The sequence below is a fragment of the Cygnus atratus genome, chromosome 4 (genome assembly GCF_013377495.2).
Source record: "Cygnus atratus isolate AKBS03 ecotype Queensland, Australia chromosome 4, CAtr_DNAZoo_HiC_assembly, whole genome shotgun sequence".
In the NCBI taxonomy this organism is placed as follows: Eukaryota; Metazoa; Chordata; class Aves; order Anseriformes; family Anatidae; genus Cygnus; species Cygnus atratus.
This window is the reverse complement of record NC_066365.1, coordinates 19,723,039-19,747,204: the sequence shown is the minus strand read 5'-3', so window position 1 is coordinate 19,747,204 and position 24,166 is coordinate 19,723,039. Positions and strand designations below refer to the sequence as shown.

General features: G+C 38.8%; 1 protein-coding gene across 5 annotated transcripts in view; it reads right to left on the bottom strand.

The window, feature by feature from the left end:
* Window positions 1–9,895: 9,895 nt before the first annotated feature.
* FAT1 (FAT atypical cadherin 1) overlaps window positions 9,896–24,166 on the bottom strand; it is a 109,417-nt gene continuing 95,146 nt past the window's right edge. For 3 of the 5 annotated variants that reach the window (XM_035557814.2, XM_035557816.2, XM_035557815.2), the window contains exons 19-29: window positions 22,028–22,829; window positions 20,665–20,796; window positions 20,390–20,553; window positions 19,363–19,825; window positions 18,720–18,873; window positions 18,355–18,465; window positions 17,504–18,135; window positions 17,070–17,207; window positions 14,963–15,022; window positions 12,332–12,367; window positions 9,896–11,360 (exon numbers count right to left, since the gene is read on the bottom strand). In XM_035557814.2, the coding sequence (XP_035413707.1) occupies window positions 10,735–11,360; window positions 12,332–12,367; window positions 14,963–15,022; window positions 17,070–17,207; window positions 17,504–18,135; window positions 18,355–18,465; window positions 18,720–18,873; window positions 19,363–19,825; window positions 20,390–20,553; window positions 20,665–20,796; window positions 22,028–22,829 (3,318 nt within the window). In that variant the 3' untranslated portion in view covers window positions 9,896–10,734. The remainder of the gene's footprint in view (window positions 11,361–12,331; window positions 12,368–14,962; window positions 15,023–17,069; window positions 17,208–17,503; window positions 18,136–18,354; window positions 18,466–18,719; window positions 18,874–19,362; window positions 19,826–20,389; window positions 20,554–20,664; window positions 20,797–22,027; window positions 22,830–24,166) is intronic. The other 2 variants (XM_035557818.2, XM_035557819.2) reach the window with 2 other exon arrangements.

The following is a 24,166-nucleotide window of genomic DNA, read 5'->3' as shown; positions in this document are numbered from 1 at the left end:
TGTTAAGAGAGCAGCATTAGTCAGTGAATTGCAGAAGGAAGGAAAGAGAGAATCCCAAAAATCAGGCCTCTGGGATTTGAAGCAGCAAACTAAAATATTGTCAAAACTATGCGAGAGTTTTCAAGTGGCAGTGACTTCTTCAAAGCTTTGTTTCTAGTGTAGGAAATAATCACTTCAGGGTTGTGGTGCCTTAGAAAATTGTAGAAGGAACTTCACTGTCGGACATAACCAAAAGTATCATCACATAATAATGGAGATGAAAAACAAATTCAGGAACAGGGCAGTAAAAATAACTTCTCCCTGATCCAGACACCAAACTGAAAACTTCATTCAGTACAGCAGTGTGAAAGTTACTTTATCTTGCTGAATGAGCATATAATAAAATACTTTGGTGAATTGAATCTTTAGCTCTTTTTTCAAAGAAAAGCATTTTGTTTCTTTTATTTAACAAAATAGTGAGGGAACAAATTTGAAATAATTCACAAAAACAGGGAGAAGGCGCTAGCACAACTCCCTTCTATACCATTATTTAGTACTCCAAACTGCTAAAACAATTGTCCTTTATGTGGGAAACCTTGGTGAAAACTGCTGTGGGGAAAAAAAAAAATCCTGTATCTATTTTTCACTTTCAAAGCCAGAGCTGGCTGTAGCATAAACCTGTTCTCAGAAAATGCTCATCTGGTTATCTTTGGGTAGTAATTTTTAACCTAATATTTTTGCTGAACCTGCATTTCTGTCCCTGTTCTACAACTACCTGAACAATAGCAGCAATGTGCAGCTTTTGTCCCTTGATGCTGACTACAGTCCTACCGTCACAGCGCCAATGTGAGATCTGCTTTTACAACAGATAAAACAGAGTGGTTTAGATCCCATTTTGATAATGGGCATGTTGGCAGGTGCTCCTTTGTCTCTTACATGTAAGAACAAAACAAGCATGAAAGGATTGTACAGGGGATGTATAAACACCCACGCTGTCGCTGTGTGATTTGATTCAGCTGTCCTGGTATAAGCAGCAGACCAGACTGCCTGGTGCAACCATCTCAATTTACCTGTTCACTGGTGCTTCTGGTGTTAGTATTTACATTTTTTCTTAAATACTTCTTCTATGGGGACCTGGTGTTTGATTCATCTGGCTCAATACCATGTCCGTAGCCATTTGCATGGTCCTGAGGCAGTTTTAGTTGGCTCTGCCCCAGGTAATATAGGCAACAGATATGTCAGTGCTTTAGAAGTCAGTACATATTGTCTTTGATACTGTTTATTTTCAGTTGTTAATCTCCTTAAGATTGTGTGATACTTCAGGTTAATCAGAGAACTCTCACCCTCTTCCACAGTGGACGTAGCTGCAGTGGGGAAGATGTTTGTTAGTCTTTAATTCTCTGAGGTTCCTTTTATGCCTTGATCACCCACTAGTTTTATATTTATAGACTCTCTGGCAGAGTCGGTTTTTTTGCTTTTAATGTGTTTTAAAAATAAACTAATTTTTTGACATCTGCAAACTGTTCCTCAAACATTCTTGGCTCGTCTTGCTCTGCACTGTACTTGCCAGGGTTTGTTCTTTCTTACTTTCCTCGCTTTTTATGACTTCAGCCTCCTGAAGGATTCCTTCTAGCTCTTCATAGCTTTCCTTGCTCTACTGCTTTACTATGCCAGTCTCCTTTTTATCTTTTAAATCCTGTTAGGATAAATGATACAAGCTTGCTAATATGACATCTCTGTATAAAATCTGTGCTCCATGCAAAGAATTGCCTTTTATAGCTGCCTGTTCTAGCTCTCTTTAAAAAGCTTCCTCACTTTTATGTGATTTGGGTGCTTTTGATCACAGTGGTAGGAAATTTTAGCTTATGATGCTCCTATGAATTTTTTAAATTCAAGTTTCTGTTGTTAAAGACTGCATCTTCAACAGTATCATTACTCATTGGATAGTGTGTACCACAAAGGACAAATTCAGGAGCTGCCTTAACTCTTAGGGGTTTGTGGGATGTTTTATGTAGTGAAGAAGTCATTGACAAGGCCAGTTTGAAAGATGTTGCACATCGTGAGGATGTGTGTGGAATGCCAACACGTGGGGATTAGGAAGAGGAAATGTATTTCCTGAGGTAAAGTGCTGTAGAGTTAACCTTGTGGTAAGAATGATATGTTGGAAGGATGGAGCAATGAATAAATTAATTGTGAAATACTCAGTTCAACACAGGATCACTTCTGGATTGATTAGGGCCAGATTTTATCCCCAAGTTCTGTTTTTCTTCATGACTCCAGAAAACTCATTATTACCATGAATCTCATTTTGCCTCTGTTTGTACATAAACAGCCCCGATTTGATTCACTAAGGTAGAAGACTTTTTCTTTCTGTTTTAATGGGAAGCAAGCTTAACAGCAGTGCTCCTTAAAGAGTGGAGCATGGTTGTTTGTGATCCAGACTGATGGAGGCAAAGATCATGTCAACTGTCTCCGTTCTTCTTAATGACAAGGGCTTAAAGTTGTCTTCTTTGAGAATCTGTAAGTGTTTGGCTGTTAATGGTTGCTTGGTGTGCCTAGTTATTCTTAATGGTAAAGCCTAATTAAGTGTGCTATAGAAGTGAGGTGGTTTTGTCCTTGTACAGTAGTCCCCAGACAGGGGCTGAACTGTTCAAAATACCTTCTGTACACATCACGTCCTTTCTCAACAGCTCTACAGAGGCAGATAAAGCTTGTGTGTTACGAGCTTTCCTTAAGACTCTAAGGTTGTTGTGAGAGATCAGCCAAGTTGGATACTTGTGGTGTTTTTTTTTTTGTTGTTGCTTTAGCTGAAGACCTTCCTTTTCTATATAGGGTCTTAAAATGGATTGATTTAATTAAACAACTTTCTGGCACAGCAATTAAATATGAGTACAGGGGAAGATATTTCTGTATTTTTCTGAGGAATTTGACTAGTCATAGCCAAAGGGAGACAAAACCTTAAAGCTGCCTGAAATAGCATGCTTCACCCTAGATATGGGGAAATAATCCCCGGCATTTAAGGTACAGCATAGCTGATGCTTTTTTCCTGTTGGAGTGGTGACTTGGTAGTATCTGAATCCATGCACCATCTGAACTGAGTGTCAGCCCCTCCTGCGAGACCCCTTCTGCACTTGTTTAAAAGTACATGTGAACACTGACGGGTTCTGGGAACAGGTCAGCCCTCACCCCTGTGCACTGGTGCTGTGGGGTTAAGAAGGGGGGAGGGACTGTGGCTAGTCTGCCAAGGGACTGTGGGCAGATCAGCAGGGCTTCAGGAGCAGGATTTATTGACTTCAGCTAGAACGGAGGAAGTGGAGGGGAAATGAATCTCAGTCCCAATGAGAGACCAAGGGAGCTTAAATGTCAGTCTGACTCACTTCCTCATAATATTGAAATCCCGAGAGCAAGAATTTTACAATGACCAATGGGAAAATCATAGCAGTAATGCAGTGATACGTATTTATCCTAATAGCCCTGTCATTAAGAGGAGATTTTCCTTACAAGGAAGACTATCAAGGGCAGCCCAAAAAGCTTTATGCCTGCTAAAGTAAGACAGGACTTCAACTTGAGGACCACAGCACCACATCTAGCTCTCAGAAAAGCTTGTGTGCTGAGCGTGAATTAGTCCTCACTGAAGCAGAGGAAGCCTCAAGGATAAAAATTTGTGTCTAAATTAATACTTTATTTAAGTATTTATACTTAAATGTTAATATTAAAGTATTAATTTATACTTAAGTACTTATACTTAATTGTAAATAATTATATAAATATGAAAGATTTTGAAACTGTTGTTGGAATATACTTCCTTGAACTTAAAGTAAAACTTCTTCGTTAGCTGCCCTCTAGTTTCTGTGACTACCTTCCTCTCCTTCCAAAATTTCTCACGTTTTGCTTCTGTGCTTGGCTGGCTCTGAACTATTTTTTTTTTCCCCCTTGCTCTTTTTTTTCTTGCTCTTGTGAGCTCAGGACACAAAGTGCATCTCTTGTCTTTGGCTTTTCCTGTTGCCCCAGTTGGACAGCTTTCTGGCTCCCTCAGCCTGAGCTCTTGGGTTGGGTGACCAGTGAAAGCTGTGGCTTTAAACATTTTAAGACTGTAATCTAATTTGGGCAAAGTAAACTTTTCTCCCACTTTCTAGATCTTTCTAGATGTTTCTAAACAGCTACACTGGGTTTGTGGAGGAGAGATCTGTGAATAGCATTTGATTTTAAACAAAAAATTAAAACATACAGCCCCACTCCAGTTATCAGGCTGATTATATTTTTAGCCATTTTCTCTGTGAGCTGAGGTCTTTTTCCCCCAGTGAAGCTCACAGCAGAAGGTCCTGTTATCTATGTGGCCATTGGAAGGTGCTTGTTGTTTAAATGAGACACATTTGAACTCATGCTAGCAGTGACTCCCTGTGATGGAAGTTCTCTAGAAAAAGATAAGAAACTAGAAAACTGAAACTTTTTGATGCAGCACGATCTTTCCTTTTGTATTTCTTCAAAGTTAAATGCAAACTCTGAAAGCAATTCAGACAGCTTAACATATTTTCAAATTGGTACCCTGGGGATTATGTGAGTGAGTCATGCGATTCTTAATTGGGCCTGTCAGTGCTCTTCCTCAGACTGTGAAAGTTTCTTCTCCAAATATATAAGAAAATATGAAGAAACTGAGAAATGATCTGCAGCACAAAAAGCTTAAAAAGTCCTTTCTTGAAATGTCTCAGCTTTGATTACAAAGCCATTTGCTCTTGTTATAATGGTCATAATCCCATGTTTTTACTGACGGTCTCGACTCCTCCTGTGTGACTGCAGCAAAGACCAGATTTTTGTGTGGAAGTTTATTAAATGTGTTATGATTATGATGCTTTCATGGATCAGATTTAGCAATTGAACATTGGGCATTGGTAACTGGTAAATTTTTGATTAGCAGCAAGTCCAGAAATGTGCTTACCTTGCGTGAGGGATCAAATAATTCTAATGAGCTTTCTCATAGATTTGTGTCTCTGTAAGATCAAAGCAAAGAGTCTGTTTTCCTGCTTTGCTATATAGTACTGTCTTGTGTCCTGTGCTTCACGGATTTTTCTCTTCTATCCTGGCTGTGGAAGGAATAATGCTGCCAAAAATGACAGCTATTTCAGCCTGCTTGGATCAATGGGTGCTTCTTCATCTGATTAATATTTTCATGAAGGATTGTGGTGGCTTGGAGGCTGTTTAATCCTAAAAATTGACAAGAACTATGAAAGGTAACTGAAGCACCTAACTCTCACCTGTCTGACCCTTGTGCATGGAGTGCAGAGCTTTGCCGTGCAGCATGTGTGGTCTCCTTGTGCCAAGACGTGGGTACCTCAGCGTGGTGATCAGCAGCTGCTGCTTGGTGTGTAGGGGTGGCATCTGGGCAGAGCCGGTGAACGCCATGTCCTGAGCAATCCTAGGGATTTTAGTGACCCACACCTGGTCAGTGCATGTCTTGGGCTGCAGGCAGATATCAGCCGTGCCCGGCGGAGCACGGACTAATCCCTGCAACTGTTTTCAAAAGCTTTATGGGTTCGAGGTGGAGATCATGCATTCCCCCTCTCCAAAGCTCCCCCAGAAGCTGCAATATTTGTGTTTTGCATTTAGAGACTGATTTAATATCTTCTTTGGCTTGAGCTGATTCAGATCTATTCAGATCTATTGCTGCAGTGCAGGAACTCCCCTTCTATGTTGGTGCTTGGGACAGCCCATGCTGCATGGAGGCGTTGGACAGAGCAAGAGAATGCAGGAAGCAGTCTGAGTATTTGGTATTTTAGCCTAAAATGCAACTGAATAAATATCCTTGGGCAGGGAGGGAGGCAAACCCTGATACTCCCTAGTCATGTTCCTGTATGTTTATGCATGCCCCCACCTAGAGTTCTCAGACAAGGTGAGAATATTGACTGAAGGAAGTTTTACAGGGCTGTCTGTTATTGTTTCTACCTCATACTGTCAGTCAGGTAGAATTTGTTTGTTCTTTGCTTCAAGGCAAAATGAGTGCTTCATACAGTCCAAATAAAACATACATAGGACAGAACGGCAATAAGTTTCACCTAAATCTTCTCAATGAAGCTGTAATTCTACAAGCTCGTAACTATTTTTATAACAAAACAACAACAACAAAATCACTTCTATGTTCTCCTGTGCAAGAAAGACGAGGACTTAACTGGTGAGAGTCCAGCAAAGGGCTCGTAAGGTCATCAAGGGACTGGGGATTCTCTCACATGAGGAGAGGCTGAGTGAGCTGGTACTCTTCAGCATGGAAGCAGTGAATTTACCAATGTTTAGAAATACCTGAGGGGAGGATATGGAGAAGATGCAGCCGTGCACTTCTCAGTGGTGAACCATGACAGGGCAAGTGGCAGTCAGCACAACTGAGCTACAGGAGACCCCACTTGAACATAAAAATCTTGCTGGGAGGGGGTGTTGGAATACTGAAATACGTTGCTCAGAGAGGTCTTGGAGTCTCATTGTGATGTGATACTCAAGTGGTGCCTGCCAACCTCACCTGTTCTGTGACCAAGGATATTGTTTTAAGACCCTTAAATATGGACGTGCCAACTACTCAAAAGCTGACAGATGAAGTTCATATTTATCTTTAACCACTTAAAAATGTCTAAAAAATTGTGTCTTACACTGTTACAAGATATAAATGTTGAGTAATCACAGAACAGCTGAGGCTGGAGATGACCTCTAGAGATCATCTAGTCCAACCCCCTACATTTACCTAGTCTGTGTTTTGTTTGTGAACAAACCAGCTTATGAATTTACTGAAACTTTGGTCTAATAATTTCTGAACAGCCAGTGTGAACCTTAATGTAATGCTGAACATGCTGGGAGAGGCCATTTCTATTTCTAGGGTGTAGGTTCACTGTGTCAGTACTCATCATGGGCACAGCACGTGTGTCTTAGACTGCTTATTTTAATGTTTTATACTGGTCTTACCAGCACGCCTTGTGCCAGCTGGTATGCAGGGAATACAAGGATCCTGTAGGAAAAGTAATTCTTAATAATTCTTGTTACAGATTTGTAAGTGGCTAAAGATAAATAGGAACCTAATTATTAAATGAAGCTTATCTGTATTTGGCATTTGTGCAATCATTAATGTATTGTGTAAGAGTTTATCTTGCAGCAGTGTTGATTTCCAACGTACAGTCATAAAAGCCTTCCAAACTGCATCTTACTCCATTGCTCCGAATGTGTGGTGTGTCTTGCAGAGCAAGGTGTGCTTTTGCTGTGTGACGTGAAAGTGCCGTATGATTAGCTGCTTTTGCTCAGTAGTCCTGGGTCTTAATCCTTGCTAGAAACGTGGCAAGCAACTGTGCTTAAAATAGTTGAGAGGTTTGTGTTTGCTTCTTCTGTTTTATGGTACTGACTGCCTTGAAGAAATGCTACCTGATGTAAAGCTCACAGTGCCCCAAATATAGAAGTTTAAATTCCCAAATTCTACTGTAAGCCTTCTCCAGAAGCTGGAAGGACTCAGATTATTGAAGAACACAGACATCAGAACTATTTTAAGGCATCCAAGTCAATGGAGAGCCTTAGAAAATATATGCGAAGATTTCCCCTTCTCTGTAAATCAGCTTATGGAAAGGGAATATTCTGCATTTGGCAACAAGTTCCCTTCCCAACAAGAGAACTGAGGTAGGATGCCCTTTAAAATAGCTAGTTAGCAGCTACTAAAAGAGAAATCCAGCATCCTTCCTTGCCTTCCATTTATTTACTGCAGCAACTTGTACCATCCTGATGGGAGTTGACTGAAAGATATAACCCCTGAAAAATGAGGGAACCTTTTATAGCTCTGGTGGTCTGGTTAACGGTGCTGAGCTAGCCACCACAGAAGCAGACCAATGGCCATAAGTGCACTTCAAGGAAGGAAACAAGGAGGAACCGCTGAATCCACTACATATGCGGCGGTATCATCCTGTAACACCACTGATGCTAACTTGTGGAATTGTTTTACTGTAGCTTAGACTCCTCGTCACAAGGAGTTCAGTAGTATTTCTTGCATGTTGTTGTATCTCTATGTGGGAAAACACTTTTAATTGTACTAGCTGGACTTGGATTGGGTGATAATAGCTCCTGGCACTTCTACAATAAGAGCATTTGTTTAACGGGGCTTTCCTCACCAGCTGCTAAGCTGTTGTGGAGTTGAAACTGCCTGTTATTTCTCTAAGTGGCTGCTATGATGCTGCCTTGTCTCCTGCAGTGAAGTATAAACTTGTGTGTTGCATATTGCCTGACAGCATAGGTCTTGTGGAGAGAAAAAAGGGAATTCTCATAGTTCTTCACATAATGTTTTTATTGTAAGGAATATTGGAGTTGTCTTTGCAAAGTAAAGAGAGTGTTTCCTCTGTTCACAGTACTGATAAAGCATGCTCAAGTTTGAGGCTTGTACTTCCCATCTCTCAGTTTTAAAAATCTCTTTTCCTAACCTTTCTTCTGTAAACTAGGAACCTTAGGAAAATGTATTTGAAGGACAGGTTTTCATTTTGCCTGGGAGTTATATTAAGCAGGAAATAATGCAAGTCTGCGTATTGCCTTCCTCTTGCTGACTTTACAGGTTCCATTTCTACTGAGAACCAGATACTATGAAATGTTGAGCAGAACTCCCACAAAACTTAACCTTTATACCTCAAGAAGAGACAGATGTTATGCAGTGATCTAAACTAGTATAGAGAGCATTTTACCCTTTATTCAGCTCTTTCTAAGCTATTAAAGTAAGATTTTTTTCTAACCTTTAAATAAGAAAATGTTTTAACCGACAGTGGGCCTGCTGTACAAAAACCTCTTTGTTATCAGGGTGTATACTACAGCATAAAGCCAGTACATTGTTTTAAGCTCCCTTTTTACATATGTCAAGAGCTTCTTACCTGCATATGGGTGAGTTAACACTAAGGAATGGCTGTGCAGTGCTTGGGTCTGTCCTGTAACCCACCTGTTTCCATTATGCAGCTTGCCAGGCTGACTTGTTCTGTTTCGTGCAGAAATAACAACCCAAATACAAATCCCGTACCCTGTTCTTCCAGGTGGTGGAAGGCCTAAGCTTAGCTCTCCTGTGCCTGAGAGAATCTGATATTGCACCTTTCCAGGCTGCAGAATTTTCTGAGATAGTAAGAAGAAATAGAGGTAGAGCTGAAAAGATTGCCAGCTATGATTAAAAAAGTAACTGATGTGCTAGGGAATCTGCCCTGAAATTAGTGTCCCTCATGCATGCGGTATGAGGAAGTAATCTTACTCCTTTAGCTCACCATCAGGACAAATTTACACTGGAGAAATTTGTTAGAGGCTTTGTTCTTTTCTGGTCAGAAAAATAGCTGGGCAATATACTGGCAAACTGTATATTGTCTTGATTTAAAAGTAAACATTCAGTGTTAACATAATGCATGAAACTGCAAATGAAATAATAAACTGCTTAACCCCCCCCCCCCCCCACTATGTTTATTGCAAACTCAAAAATTAGCACAAGTTCCAGCATGGAAGTGTACAATCAAAAGACAAATACTAATGAAAATCACTAAGGTAATTTGGAAAGGAAGAAGCTATTTTAAAGTTTGGGTTTTTCTCTCTAGCTATGTATCTGGGACTTCAGAAAAAAATACTCAGTAATTTACATAACACCTGATATTATACGTTTAAAGAAAAATGCAAACTACCGAGAAGGCTACCAAGTTTGATACCCATCAATCTTTATTCATACTGGCCCAATTACTTTTAAAAACACCGTTAAGTAGACACACGCTGCCATCTAGTGAGCATCTCTGACATAACTGCAGTTTGGTTTGCGAGGAGAGAAAAAGGTGTTGCTTGGAGCAAGTAACTTAATACAGTACAAAACATACACAGACTTAAAAATGCTGCACTGAATGCTTTGTCAATTGTATATTATATAATAGAGATACACAGAGCAAAGCTAAAGTATTTTATTAATAATTTATTGTCAGTAAGAAAGACCAGCTAATGGTAATTTCCAGTAAAAACCTTTACAAGACCATTGGATCACAAATATACAGACACTATAAAAACTGTGTCATGGTGGTTTTGGTTCTAAACTGGTATGTAGAGGGTCCTCAACACACTTTCCAAGAAGGGAAAAAATGTTTACAGTTCTAAAATACAGCAACCCATTTAAGACATTTCCATGTAGCTGACCCAGAAAAATATCAGACCTAACCTATGTACAATTGGAATTTTGTGAATATGCTGAGATTTTATAATGAAATGTCAAACCTTAGTTTTTTTGGGGGAATACATACAGTGATGCCCTCATTATAATAAGTCAGGGGGCTAGTTTTTAATGGCACACAAACACCACTACTTTCAGTGGAAAACAAATTCACAAAATATCTACAAAATCTAGTTAAAACTATTAAAATCAAAACTGTACATAACATTTACAAAAAGTAGGAGAAAATTAATTTTTATTAGAACTATATAAATATGCATCATGCTAACATGGAGAAGTGGTATGTGATTTTTTTTTTAACATAGACAATGCAAGTACAAAAAGCACATTCAGAAATGGCAGAGTCAGTGGAAATCTTGGAACAGTCCAATTATAGTAGGTCAGGAAATGGAAACAGGCTGATTTAGTGAAATGAACTGCATGATCCAATGTCACCATGCCAGTTTAGCTCACTGAAACAGAAGCATTCACTGTGGCTGGGAAAAAGGAGGGGGGAGGGAAAATAAAAGATCGTGGAAGTTGATCTAGAATTGATAGTTTAATAGTCCAGGCACTTTTGTTGAGTGTGAGTGTCAGACTTCTGTATGTTGCTGGGAATCAAGTGGAGGAATTTTCACATCTTCGAAATGACTGTCATCTCCACTCTCATAGTCACTCATCATGACTTCAGACTCCATTTCACAGCATGCTGACACATCAGAGCATGAAGCTGTGGAAGCATACACAGACATGGACATGTTGTCTACAGTGGGTGCTTCAAAGTCTCTATTGTACCCTAGCGTGTAAGGAGCGTAAGGTTCTCTGTAACTGCCATTGACACCACTGGTTGTGGTCTGAGGTTCTGACATGTCTGCAGGGTAGTGATGGGGAAGATACTGGTTAAGGTTAAACCTCTGCCTGCTTCTTGTAGAGGAACCCAAGCTACCTACGGCTGGCATGTCTCTGGGTGGCTGTATTGACTCAAACTGGTCGCTGTATTCTGGTGGTAATGGTGGAAGCTCATCAGGTGCAGGGAAGTCATCAGGTGGAGGTGGAAAATCACTTTCTATGTCATAACCGCCAGGGTAATAGTCTGTATCGATGGCATTTGGATCCGTATAGAGGGGAGCTGACTCCTCAACCACTTCGTAATTCGGATACTCTTGGATACCTGGCAGCTGAACACTTGGCATCCAGTCTGATGTATCCCAGTGATAACCTGAAAAGTGAACATTTTTTTTAAAAAACAGTATTAGTATCTTGTCTTCGAGTCAGTCCAAACTGAGAAGTCAAAACGTGTATTAAGACAATGCAATCACTGTGATTAGGATACTGCTTGTTAATTGGAGAACAGTTTGCCCAGTTCCACAGAAGACATTCAACACAACACAACTTTACATTATGCCATGCATTAGGTATTGCATCATTCACATTTAAACTGGTAAATTTTTTTCAGACATCTCACCTAACACAGGAAGAGCTGTAGGTCACCTATGGAATATGCTGTCACAATACATAATGGTATAGAATTGTTCACTAGAGAGCAAATAACCAACAGCCTCCCTGGTGCATCTAGACTCTTAATCAACTGTTGAGTAATTACAGCTAGGTTGCTAACAGCTGCCTGTTTTTCTTATGAGTATATCTAGCACGCATAAGTCTTGCTTTTCCTACGTGAAAGAAGTAATTGCTAACTGGTAAAGTATCTAGACCATTTTAGATGACTTTACCACTTGGCTGAATTATAATTTGAATTTCACAAAACGCTGTTAGCTCCACAGTAACTCAAAAAACGGTTTCTCTCAGTGCTTCCACACCTCTGATAAAATCCCTTTATCTTTGACTATTAGTAAAGACATTCCACATTCAAATACAAGAACAAAATAGCAAAGTCAAGCTTAATCATGCATGAATGACAACTTGATCCTCTTTTGCATCCTTCCCTTGAATAAGTTTGTATTGCTCTGCTGAAAACTAGATGTAAACCTAATCTCATTAAAAATATACATGTATATATTTTTAACCTAAACACCCAAAAGGAAAATAATACAGAATTGGAATAAAGTGCAAATCTAGTAAAGAGTAATCACTGCAAACAAATGCACAGCAAGCAGCTGGTGGTGAGTCTGTGTTAAAGCCAAGTATTAACAAAAATACTTTGAATATCAATGAACTGCATGCAGAAGTCACCTCTTGAATTGCTGAGGTCAGGAACAGCAAAAGATTCTTTAGTTGGCAGAATGAGAAGAAAAAGGAGAAAACATCTGTCGTTAGGAATAAAATACTAGAACCACTGTAAAGACAAACATAATGACTGTCCTATGATGCTGCTTTTGTCCGTTTTTAATGTACTGTAGACAAATATGCCTATCTATTTAGCAGTACTAAACTTGGCATTTTTCTCCAAGGCTCCTCCTTTAATAGATTTGTAGAATGGCTACCACGTCAAAGTAAAGCCTACCTGGGACATTGTTTTGTAGTGGAATAATCTGGAATCCATAGTTTGCTGAAATCCTCATTTCATTCTAATGACTTAGGACTTCTCTTAAAATTGGGTAATGAGATTTGATCAGATTTTATTCTTTCCCCGTTTCCCATTGGTTTTCAATACTAAAAAGTATAAATCTTAATAGATGTAGCACACTGTCTAACCCAAAGAAGGGAACTTATCGTATTTTCTAGCTTCCAAAGGCTGTGCACGGGGAGACCTGCCTGCTGCTGTACAGCAATCCCAACAATTTGTTTAGCACAGAACTGTTCTGTGCTGTCTGACATCTTAAACCTGTATCTTTTCAGGAATTTATATTCCTGGTACAGGTCTGAAAAGAGGGATGACTGCCTATCCTAATCCCAGAATCTTCTAAGAATTGATCCTTTTATCTATTCTCAGAATGGTCTAAGATCTCTGGGCTCATCGCCAGGGTAATGTTCTAACTATTGGTCTACTTAGAAGGCAACATTCTTTGGTTTTCTAGCAAAATGGTGCAAAGCTGAAGTCAACAGACAGACTGTAGCCTTATAATTTTAGAGCACTTTTAACCAAGAAAGGGGGAGAGTTGGGTCCTGTACTCTGCTTCTGAGACCATTTAGCATAAAATACAGAAATAAGCTAGAACCCAATGTACTCATATTTCTAGGTGACACACTGTGGACTGGCACTGTATTTCCTCTTGTACTCAGCACCGTTGATGTGCAGAGAGCTATAACCTTCCCTGAGGAGCGCTGCAGGGAATGCAGGCCTACAACTGTCCTATGATGAGATTGTGTCTAGCTGTAATTCATGCTTCCAGGATACTTGTTGGACAGAGCCACTTGGGGGGCCTAAAGGGAAAGACCATTTGTCCCAGAACTTGATCTTGCTGAAAGCTTGAGCAAGGATCTCTGCTGCTCAAACTGGCAGCGTTCTGAGGGTGCTCCAAAGCAGAATTCTTTACCTATGATACTTTGAAAGAAGGAATGCTTGTTAAGACTATAAATTAGAAAGAGAAACAGCTGAGCAGGACATATTAGTCTTTCTATCCTTTCTGAATAGCCTGCAATGCATAAACATTGTTTTTATCTTAGTGATACTAAACCAATGAACAGTACTTCTGAGTATCTTGAGGACTAATTCCATCAATTTTAGTTTCTATCCATTAAAATCTCAGAGAAAATTTATCATTTCTCATGTTTTGCTGCCTCTAGTCTTGTAACTCACCCTTTCATAAGTTATTATACATTACAGTTTTCCAGCACTGAGAACTACGCTCTATATGTAAACATTAATGATACTCTCATGTGATTAGAAGTTTTTGCATCTGTCTACTTTATAATGTGTAGACATACAAAAAGAGGTTGTACTTCAAATAATAAACCAATCTGTAGCTACTGTAAGCATTTTTATGTTCTTAAAAGGGCTTTGTTTCCAGTAGGACTTAAAAAGGACTAGAAGACCTTACTTTTTTAATGAGAAATAAGAAATGTACACTGTGGATGTAATTTCAGAAGTAACCTCTGCAGACTTGTAGTGGTGTGTGTGGGGATATAAAGGAGCGAACTACTTAGATATCCTGAAAGTTCTAGTGATATGCAAGTCCATTGAAACGTTAGTGTTTGTATGTGCTCACTGGCACCTCTATTACTACTATAATTTTGTAAAGTTTGTATTTTCCAGAGTGATCACTTCTTAAATGTTAGCAGAAAAAAATCCAGTGAAAATTGCTACTTTGCCTCTTTTAAACTTCACATACGTGCTTCTGTGTTTCCGTGTATGTATTTGGAATATACATACACACAAACACACGTTTTAGATATTCCAGTAAGAATAAGTAGCAAGCAACTATATTGTTAGGGATGTGTATGCCTATATACCTCAATTTCACACTAGAAATCAGCATTTTCTGCTAAAGAGACAGACTGACCTAAAGACCAAGGAAGTGGGTATCGGACTACTCATGTTCTGCTCAGCCACTGCCACTAGGTGCGGGTGGGAAAAGAAAAGGAACAGGGAGCACTGGTTTTTCATCTACTTCAATGTATATAACTGCCTTTGATGCGGTCTCAGTTCTGCTGGAAGCTTTATTGTGAATAGTGTCAGACAACAATAAGCACCAAGACCTTTGTACACCAATACGTTTTCCAAGAAATCACACACTGAACCTGTCCACAGGGTAGCTACAGCATTCACATGAAAATATAATACACATAGAGTATATTATTTACTAAAGCTTATCAGGAAGTCTAAGTAAAGTTTATAACTCCCATCTGCTAGGACTATGTTACTAGAGACAAACATGCATTATTCTGCCAAAGCAGTAAATAAATATGAAAACGTGTATATACCTTCTTTTTCCACCGAGTCAACAACAGCATTGACAAGGTGTATTACAGTCACTACGGAAGCTTGTAAAAGGTATAAAAGGAGCAAATTAAAACAAACCTATAGTTAGCATCACTTTAAACAGCATACAGGTATACAAAAAATACTGTAAAATTGCAGTTCATTACTATTTTTAAAGCAAGATTATCAGTGGCAAGATTATAGAGATATTCTCTATCTAGAAAGCAATTGCATGTAACACCTAAAACACATCTCTGGACCTGACTCTTGCTCTTTATAAACATGGTAAAGTACTTGTTACAATTACTCTTGAAACAAATTCTGCACAAGCACAGAAGTGCTTTAATTGTATTAGAATTTCTGGAATATTGCCTCAGTAGAGTTTTTGTATCATACTTCATCTAGATAGCATTTAGAAGGGTCTAGTTTATTGCTTGAGTAGGGTCAATTAAAGAGTAACACATCAGGCTTCCTCTTTTAGGCTGCCAACTGCTATTTTTTTTCCCCTCAGTGGAGGGCTAGAATCTTTCACTTAAAAGAACTACAATGCTGGAATATGGAAAATATTACGAAAAACACTGGTGCTGACCTACTTGTGTTTGAACAGTGGTATCATAGTAGGAATGTGAAATTTAGGTTGTGACAATTTTGACTGTTTTTAAATAAGAATGATTAATCTTTTAAATGCCTTCACAATATACTTTTGGAAAGGAGAAGGATTTACTTTTAAAGGAGTAGGATGAGGTAATCACATGCAATTTGTTTGCAAGGCTGAGGGATAAAATTTCAAACTAATAAATTCAGAATCTACCTAAAAGGGAGGAAGGAATAATCTCTATGATGCTACAGCTATTTCTCTTAGAACTATGTATTACTGAATTATCAATACATGACAAGAAATACCAGTAGGCATGTATGAAATACATGGGATGAAGGGGAGGGGAGAACAACATGTACTGCACAACACTTAATACCACAGGAAGAAAGTTGATATCAATTCTACTGATAAAATGATGAGTACTATAAGCATACCATTTTACTTTCACCAATCATTAACAGATGTTTCTTTCCATGCTTTTAAAGAACAAACCACTCTACCTTTGTTGAGAAGTAGAATGTTCTTTATTTCCTAAACTAAAGGAATTTCAAATTCTTTTTCCCATACAGAGACAAAACCATGAATTGGAATGAATAGCTTAATTCACTAAGATAAGGTGTTTTGAGACCGCTGTGGTTTTGTCCAATCAGTCTGAAATATTTCAGAATACACAGATGCATTCGTATTATCTGTAAAAGCATCTGTCATCACAATGGAAAAATAAGCACTTCCAATTAATAATAGCAACAACAAAACCCACAAATAAGTATGTTGATTTTGATGGACTGGAGTTGCGATTAAAATATTTGTATTTTTATAGGGCTTTTTTTCAATGCATGATTTTTTTTAATGAATTCAAGTTTAATCATGGTGAAAGCCAAGTATACTGCTCTACTGTAATAAAATTCCTTTTTGCGCAGCTTCCTTCATTACTAAAGTAATCAAACTTACAAGCAATCCCTTAAACTCTGCTCTCACTCAGAACTGATCTGATCCATATGGGAGCTGAGGTCGCAGCAAGAAAAAGAGAAGGAGACAAATGAAACTGTAACACCAGAAAGCTTTACTGAAAGCTGAATGTCAAAGCTAAAATTATATTTGTGCAGAGGCTATTTTTTAAGTTCACTGTATTCTTGTATAAATTGATAACTAATGATTACCTAGAAGAGCTTCTCAAATCTGAGAATGCATTTTTAACACTGTTTAAGACAAGGCTCCAAACACCTTGTGCTGCATGTTCACTGTTAAAATTCTAACAGAATAAAAAAAAAAAAATATATATATATATATATATATTAAGGTGAAGTAACTAACATGAGGTGTAAGATAGGCAAAAAAACCTTTAATACCCAAATCTGTTAGTTTTAAAAATAAATATTAATATATATTAAATAGGCTATTATTTAATATATATTAGATATGTATAACTCCTACTGATATTGAGAGATTTAGATGCAAAGACAGAACAAATGAATGTAAGTGGTAGCACGACATGATTATAGTTTACGTACCATTGTCATCACATGATTCAGATTGGAAGGAGCTGAGAGACTGGACCTCAGACATGCTTTCTCTAGCACTATATGGATGGGAGCTCTTTTCATCCAGAGGCTTTTTTGAAAGGCAGGGGTCAAGATCTACTACTTTAGCTGAAAGAAAAAAAGTCACGTGAGACAATTAACACTCTAAAAATTAAGATTAAAAGAGTCAATAAAAATCAAGGGTCTCTAAGATCTATGCATTTTAACAGAACTTAGTAATATGAAGCCTGATCAGACTCACAAACTCGTAAACTTATAATGTCTTTTCTACCATAACACAGACGGACTTTGAATTCATAGTAAAACATAAAAAAAAAAAAAAAAAAAAATAGTAAAACTAAAACATAGTAGAAACTTTATTGCTATCTTGAACTGAAAGATAACAAAATAAGAACACTTCTTACCGTCATAGTCAAAATCCCAGCTGGGCTTCTGTATTGAATCGCTGTCTGAAGGAGAGTTGGAGGGAGGTGGAGGTGGCAGGTTTGGTGCTACACTGCAAACAGCTACAGCCTTCCGGTGACCATGTACAGAATCTGGGTTAAAAGTACTAAACTCTGGGTGCTCGGGGATAGCAGACCCCTCAAAAGAATTCCTGTCAAGATTATTCCTGGAGTCACTTGGAATGCTTGGAGTGTATGAAATGGGACGAACAGGAACCTGTGGTGGGATGTCAGAATAGATGTTCTTGTTCAATTTTGCATCAAAATACGGTCTTTGCAAGAAAGCTGTTGTAGCTCCCAGTTGCTTGTCTTCAGGTTCTGGCTGGTGTTTCTTCTTTCTACTGATCACTTTGCGGCAAACAACAAAAATCCCAACTAACAAGAATATTCCCGCAATGAAAACAATAATTCCGATTACTTCAGCTAAGCCAATGTTCCAAGGCGTTGAAACATAGTTGTTAAGAACAATGTCTGTGCAGTGTTTCCCTCCAAAGCCACGGCTACAATTGCAGTGATATGAACCGTAAGTATTCTCACAATGGGCACCATTAAGACAGGGGTTTTCTGTGCACTCATCAACATCAGTCAGGCACCTACCAGACACAGAGTAAAGAAACAAGGGTTAATTTACAGCAGTAGTCATTGTTGTAGTCTCCTTGCTCTCAACAGTTCTAGATATATTTCGTATGTAGTACCATACAGTACCAGGCAGTTTGCTATTTTATCAACACTTCAGACTTCAATCAACTCAAATTGTTAACTGTTAAGTAATATGGATAAAAATTTCGCTATCTGCAGAACACTATACTCACCTTTCTCCACGGAAGCCCACTTCACACTCACAAACAGGTCCATCCAAACTGTCAATACACTTGCCGCTATTTTTACAAGGATTGTCTTTACAATATGGACCCAGCTGGCACCTGAAAAAGAGAAAAAACAACACTAACAAAAAACTATTAACTGTAAGTTCAGTATGTAGTATGGGATTCAAGGCTGCAACATAGGGGTTGGCATTAACCAACACCATTGGGTTTCAAAGTCTGGGCTTTAAGTAGAAAATAGAGAATAGGCTATAAATGTAACTTTTGTTGTTGTTTTGTTTTTGTTTTTTCCTGATTTCTATTTTGATCTAATGGGTTCATTTGTACAAAAAAGCCCCACCATACAAACATACCTTTGGCCTGTGTATTGTCCTCGGCATTGGCAGATGAAATCATCACTGACTGGGATGCAAGTACCACCATAAAGGCAGGGATTGGAAGCACATGGGTTGACGCTTACATCGCAGTGAGTTCCCATGAACAGAGGAGCACACTTGCAGTAGTAACCTGAAATCAAATACACTTTTTGAAAGGCACATGTGGCTCTACTGGATTCAAGACAAAATCCTCCCTGCCCGCCCTACTCGTTGAAAGAGAGAGAGGATAGGCATAGAAAATATTTTATCAAAAGATGAATGAAAGTCCAACAGTCAAGTTTTTCTTGAGTATTACTCAAGGTTAACTTCCACTTGTCTCACAGAACTCAAGCTTGTCACAATGTTTTCAGAAATTTTTAAGCTCTAATGTAGGCAGTTAGAGAACAGACCTCAGGTTTTGACACTGAAGAGTAAATCCCGACTTTGCTTCATGAGCTTTGCCTACTTCCTATCCCAAGGAACCGAGCCTAGACCACAGGCAGACACAGCCTTTCTACCTGGCTAACAACCAGCCTTCTACAAGCCTTCTACAACTCACTGGAAAAGCAAGAATTATTCACAAAGCTGTTCTGGCTTTCCAGGGCACGGATGTGGAATAGAAGAATCCAACACAGCTTACCTCCATTTGACAGTGCATTGCAGATGCCTCCATTCTGACAGGGGTTGCTTGAACAACCTTCTGTGGTGGTGAGTAAGCACCCAGGAGTCACATCAACAGATTCTTCCAGGTGTGCATAATTTCGTGGCTTGCTGTTTAGGGGAAGCTCTTGTCCATTAAGTACAATAGAGTCCATGCAGCCTCTGAAACCATTGCTAACCTGAGGACTCCTACCGTGTCTTGTACCTTGCTGCCGAATATGACCACCAAAATACACATGATTATCTAGGTTTAGTGTCCTAAGTGTACCAGGAGCAGTACCAGATGCAGTATGCACCCTGTCCAGAACAAGTCGTGCGTAATTTCCATCTACTTCAAGAGATACTGAATGCCACTGACCATCGTTAATCTGAATGCTCTGAACAGAGACAATCCCAGGTCCACTACCACAATCAAATTTATATTGCAGCCGTCCATGGTGAATCTATGGAAGAAAGACACATCATCAACAAGTGGACCACACAGTCAGAGAATCCCTGCAAAAGGTAGAACTTTAAAATATTGATACCTATAAAAGTTTTTGTTTGCTGGAGAGATGAGGTTACGGTGGTGTTCATAAAGAGCAGTTTACTGACATTGTATTCCAAACATTCACCGTGACTGTGATTCATTTTATAGGATTCTTTTAATTAAAATGCATAGTACATTTTTTTCTCCAGTAAAGAACTCACAGATCATCATCAAAAGATTGCAGCACTTGAAGATGTGCCTTTAATCTTGTGTTTTAAGTGACTAACTTCCCACATAGTTTAAAAACAACTTCTGTGTGGACTTGTAGAGTATTACGCACAAATAAATTAAAAAAATGAAGGATCTATTTTAAGTATTAACTTTAAACATTGAAGAAAACAGATTCTTTGTACACATTAAAAGCATTCTGTACAAGTTTGCCACCAGGACCTACAAGAAACTCTACTTTGAAGGCAGTTCTCAACTGTAACAACTCTACAGAGATTATAGTAAAAATAAAAGAGGTTAAGATGTGTACCTCTAAGATACTGTAGTCTGTTCCTCGAGCATACATAACAACTGCATGAGCAGAGTAGGTTCTAAGTCTCATTGTCAGCTTCATTTCCTCTTTGTTCTCGTTTTCCATGAGACGGTATTTCACATAGCTGCTCCCACTAAATGTCACAGCAGAGCCAACTGATTCTGAGGAATACAGAAAAGCATGAAATGTGTTAACACTGGACTGGAATCAAATTTACCTTTGGAAAGTAATAATATGGCTTTAGGCAGAGATTTTTAAAGAAAATTTCTCACCAGGACACTGTCCAGCCTTGCTGTCATGGCAAACACAGGTGTATTTTCCTTCCTTTGGATCTCCTAAACATTCTGTACCTTCAGGGCATGGGTTTCCTTCACACACACTATTTACTACAGGGCATTTCCCTTCTGTAAAATGAAATACATTCAATTTAGGGAATACATTCATTTAGGGAGAGGAGAAGAGTTGTGTGTTTGAGATAGAAAATGAATGGGTTTTAAATATTTACTTCAGGTGTGATTTCAGCCAGCAATGTTAGTTAATGATTTTAAAAAGCAATGTTTTCCTAAGAGTGAATGACAAGTTCATTATTTCTTATAAACCTGTATACCTGTAAGTATTTTGATGCATATTAATTTCCCAGTTCAAGCTGTCATTCAGAGCCAAGTTAGGAAGCTCTGTGAGATACTTCTCCAAGTGGAAATCAGAAAATATTTAGGTACTTTGCAGGAACTTACTTTTGTGCATCCAAGACCGAATAGCCATTATTTCAGACAATTTAGAAGAGGCAACAATCAAAGGAACTTCTTTCATAAAATAGAAAATGATGAGGTACCTATAAAAATCCCCTCCCATCAACTTACATTTGTCCTGGTTTCAGGTAGGACAGAGTTAATTTTCCTCCTAGTAGCTGGCAGGGTGCTATGTTTTGGATTAGAATGAGAAGAGCACTGATAACATGCTGATGTTTTAATTGTTGTAGAGCAGTGCTTACACCAAGCCAAGGACTTTTCAGCTTCTCTCTCTGTCCTGCTAGCGAGCAGGCTGGGGGTGCAGCAGGAGCTGGGAGGGGACAGACCCAGGACAGCTGACCCAAACTGGCCAAAGGGGTATTCCATACCATCTGACGTCATGCTGAACAATATATAGGGGTGGCTAGCCGGGGTGGAGGGGCCGGCTGCTCGGGGATAGGCTGGGCATCGGTCAACGGCTGGTGAGCAATTGCATTGTGCATCACTTATTTCGTACACATTATTACTATTAATACTATTATTATTGTTATTATTATTGTTATTCTTTTCCCTGTCTTAATAAACTGTCTTTATCTCAACTCACAGGCTTCACTTTCCCGTTTCTCTCCCCCATCCCGGAGAGGGAGGGGGGAGGGTGAGAGAACGGCTGTATGGTGTTTGGCTGCCAGCCGGGCTAAACCACAACAACATTATATAAAATCTCACTACCTCGTTTTAAGAGAAGAATTACTCCTTACCCTGAATAAAATTAGGCAAACATTGCAGTGAGGGTTACAGGACATTCTTACTCTTTGCCCTGTAATATTCATTTTACCCAGTGGATTATGGCTGTTCAAAACCAGACAAATCATTTGAAGGATACTGTTATCTTTTCTGCTTTCCTTACCTTTACAAAGACAAACTGCTGTTCTGTGATGACGGGGAGTGACAAAACTCAGCCTGGCCGTACTGTGGGTTGACATGATGTTCTCATCCACTGTTACTTTTTCTTCACAGAATTTCAAAGGACAGTCTAGGCCCGCACATAGCTTATGGAAAACATCAATTATCCGGACACCTAAAATCTCCTCTAGGTCAGGCACAGAAGAGTTTATCTTGTGGACCAAAATTCTCATTGGGTGCTGAGAGCTGCCAGATTTTTCGATATTCAGGAGGACATCAAGGTTTGAAGGAGGATCAGAAGGCTGCAAACTAACAATCTGGATGTCGTTTCTCCTCACACCCAAGATGTTTCTTAAAGCTCTCTGGAAATTGCGCCAGTAATCCCCAATGAATTCTTCAGGAGCAAGGTTTGCAAAGCGTATTGCAATGCTGTGATTTAGTAAATCTTGTGTGATTTGTCTGATGTGCACAGTAATATCAGCTGCAGTTGTAAATTTTCCATCTGTAACTGTGACGTTTAGGAGGTATTGTCCTACATCTAACTTCTTATGTGCTATTAGTTTGCCTCCAGTACTGGAAACGGAGAACAAGGATTCCATTTTGGGGTCCAGGCTATATGTCAAAGTATCGTAAACATCTTGATCAGTTGCATGAATTTTTCCAATGACACCACCTGAGTATTCTTCCCCAAAGGCTGTAATAAAGATTTCCAGAGGCAGAATTGCTGGAGAATAAATGCTTTCCTCAATAACTCTAATATCAATGTAAGTCAGAGATGACAACGGTGGCTTTCCATTATCTGTGACCTAGTGGAAGATGAGGACAGAATTCAATTTTTGCTTTGTCTCATCAAATTCTACTGTAGATATTGTGCTCTATGCAGTAGTGTTGTATTTGTCTATACAAAAGAAAACTAAAATGTTCCTACAGGAAAATGCTTTACAAAAAAATTCATAAATGCACATTTATGAAAAGTTAATTTTGAAAATTCAGAAAACTCATTAAGTGCACACACACAAACATGTTTTCACTTCTAAGATTAAAAGGATACAGTACTATTAATACCTGGAAATGGAAGGAAGGCTACTAGCACTTATGGCAAATACAGAGGAAGTGCACAATAGCTGATTTCAGACAGCAGATGGTGCTTGAAGCTTTTTTATTTCAAGCATGGAAAAAAATTACAAACTCAAAATGACTCATGGAGTATGCATTTACAACATGCTTCACCAGAGTTATTAGGAGCTGGTCTTGAAGACAATCTAAATGCAATATACCAAACAGTACTGCAAAATTAAAACAGTGTATGTAGAAAGTTATAATTAATTATGCTCTCATTGATGATTGGCAATCATGGAGAGGAAAAAAGCAGCCTGTAATGGTATTTGCTTCAGACAAATAAAGTAATTAATAAAATCAGCCTAATTCAATTTTAAAGCCTTTTTAAACATCATGTCTCCTGCCCTCCACCCTTTTTTTGACAAAAATATACATCGTTGCTGGATGAAGAGAGAACAAAAAAACTGAGAAGAGTGAGAAAACAGCATTCCCCTGGGTTTTCTTTCTCTCTTGCTGTTTCTCAGTTCTTGTTTCTCTTCTAGCTTTTTCCCAGAGCTGTTTCCCAGTTACTGAAAGTGAGGTTACAGAAACAGGCAAAGAAGAACTGGATCAGATGTGCAAGAACAGAGGGAAAATATACTGCACTGTTCAAAAGATTTTACAGTAATTTTACGATGACTACAGGTAGGTGGTACACACTGCAGATCTACGCAGAGAAGCTGCTTTTGATTGTTCATTTAAATTTAAGCAAAAAGAAAAACTCTGGAACAAGATTATCTGCATATATATACATAATTGTAGAATTTTAAAAAGGTAACTTATACATCAGAAAACTACATATTTTTATCGGTAACTCCAAAAGCCAGGCATGGCTAGAAGCTTGACCTCTAGTTACCCAAACATAAATAAGGAGAGAGAGAGAGGGGGAGAGAGAGAGAGAGAGAGAGCTTTTGCTGGCAAAGTTTTGTTTTGCCTAGATTTCTGCCTGGAAACAAGACAAGGAAGGCAGTTTAGCTACAGGACAAATGCCCAAGGGAAAACAAGAAAATACTCAAACAGGCAAGCAAAATTGTAACAAATGGAC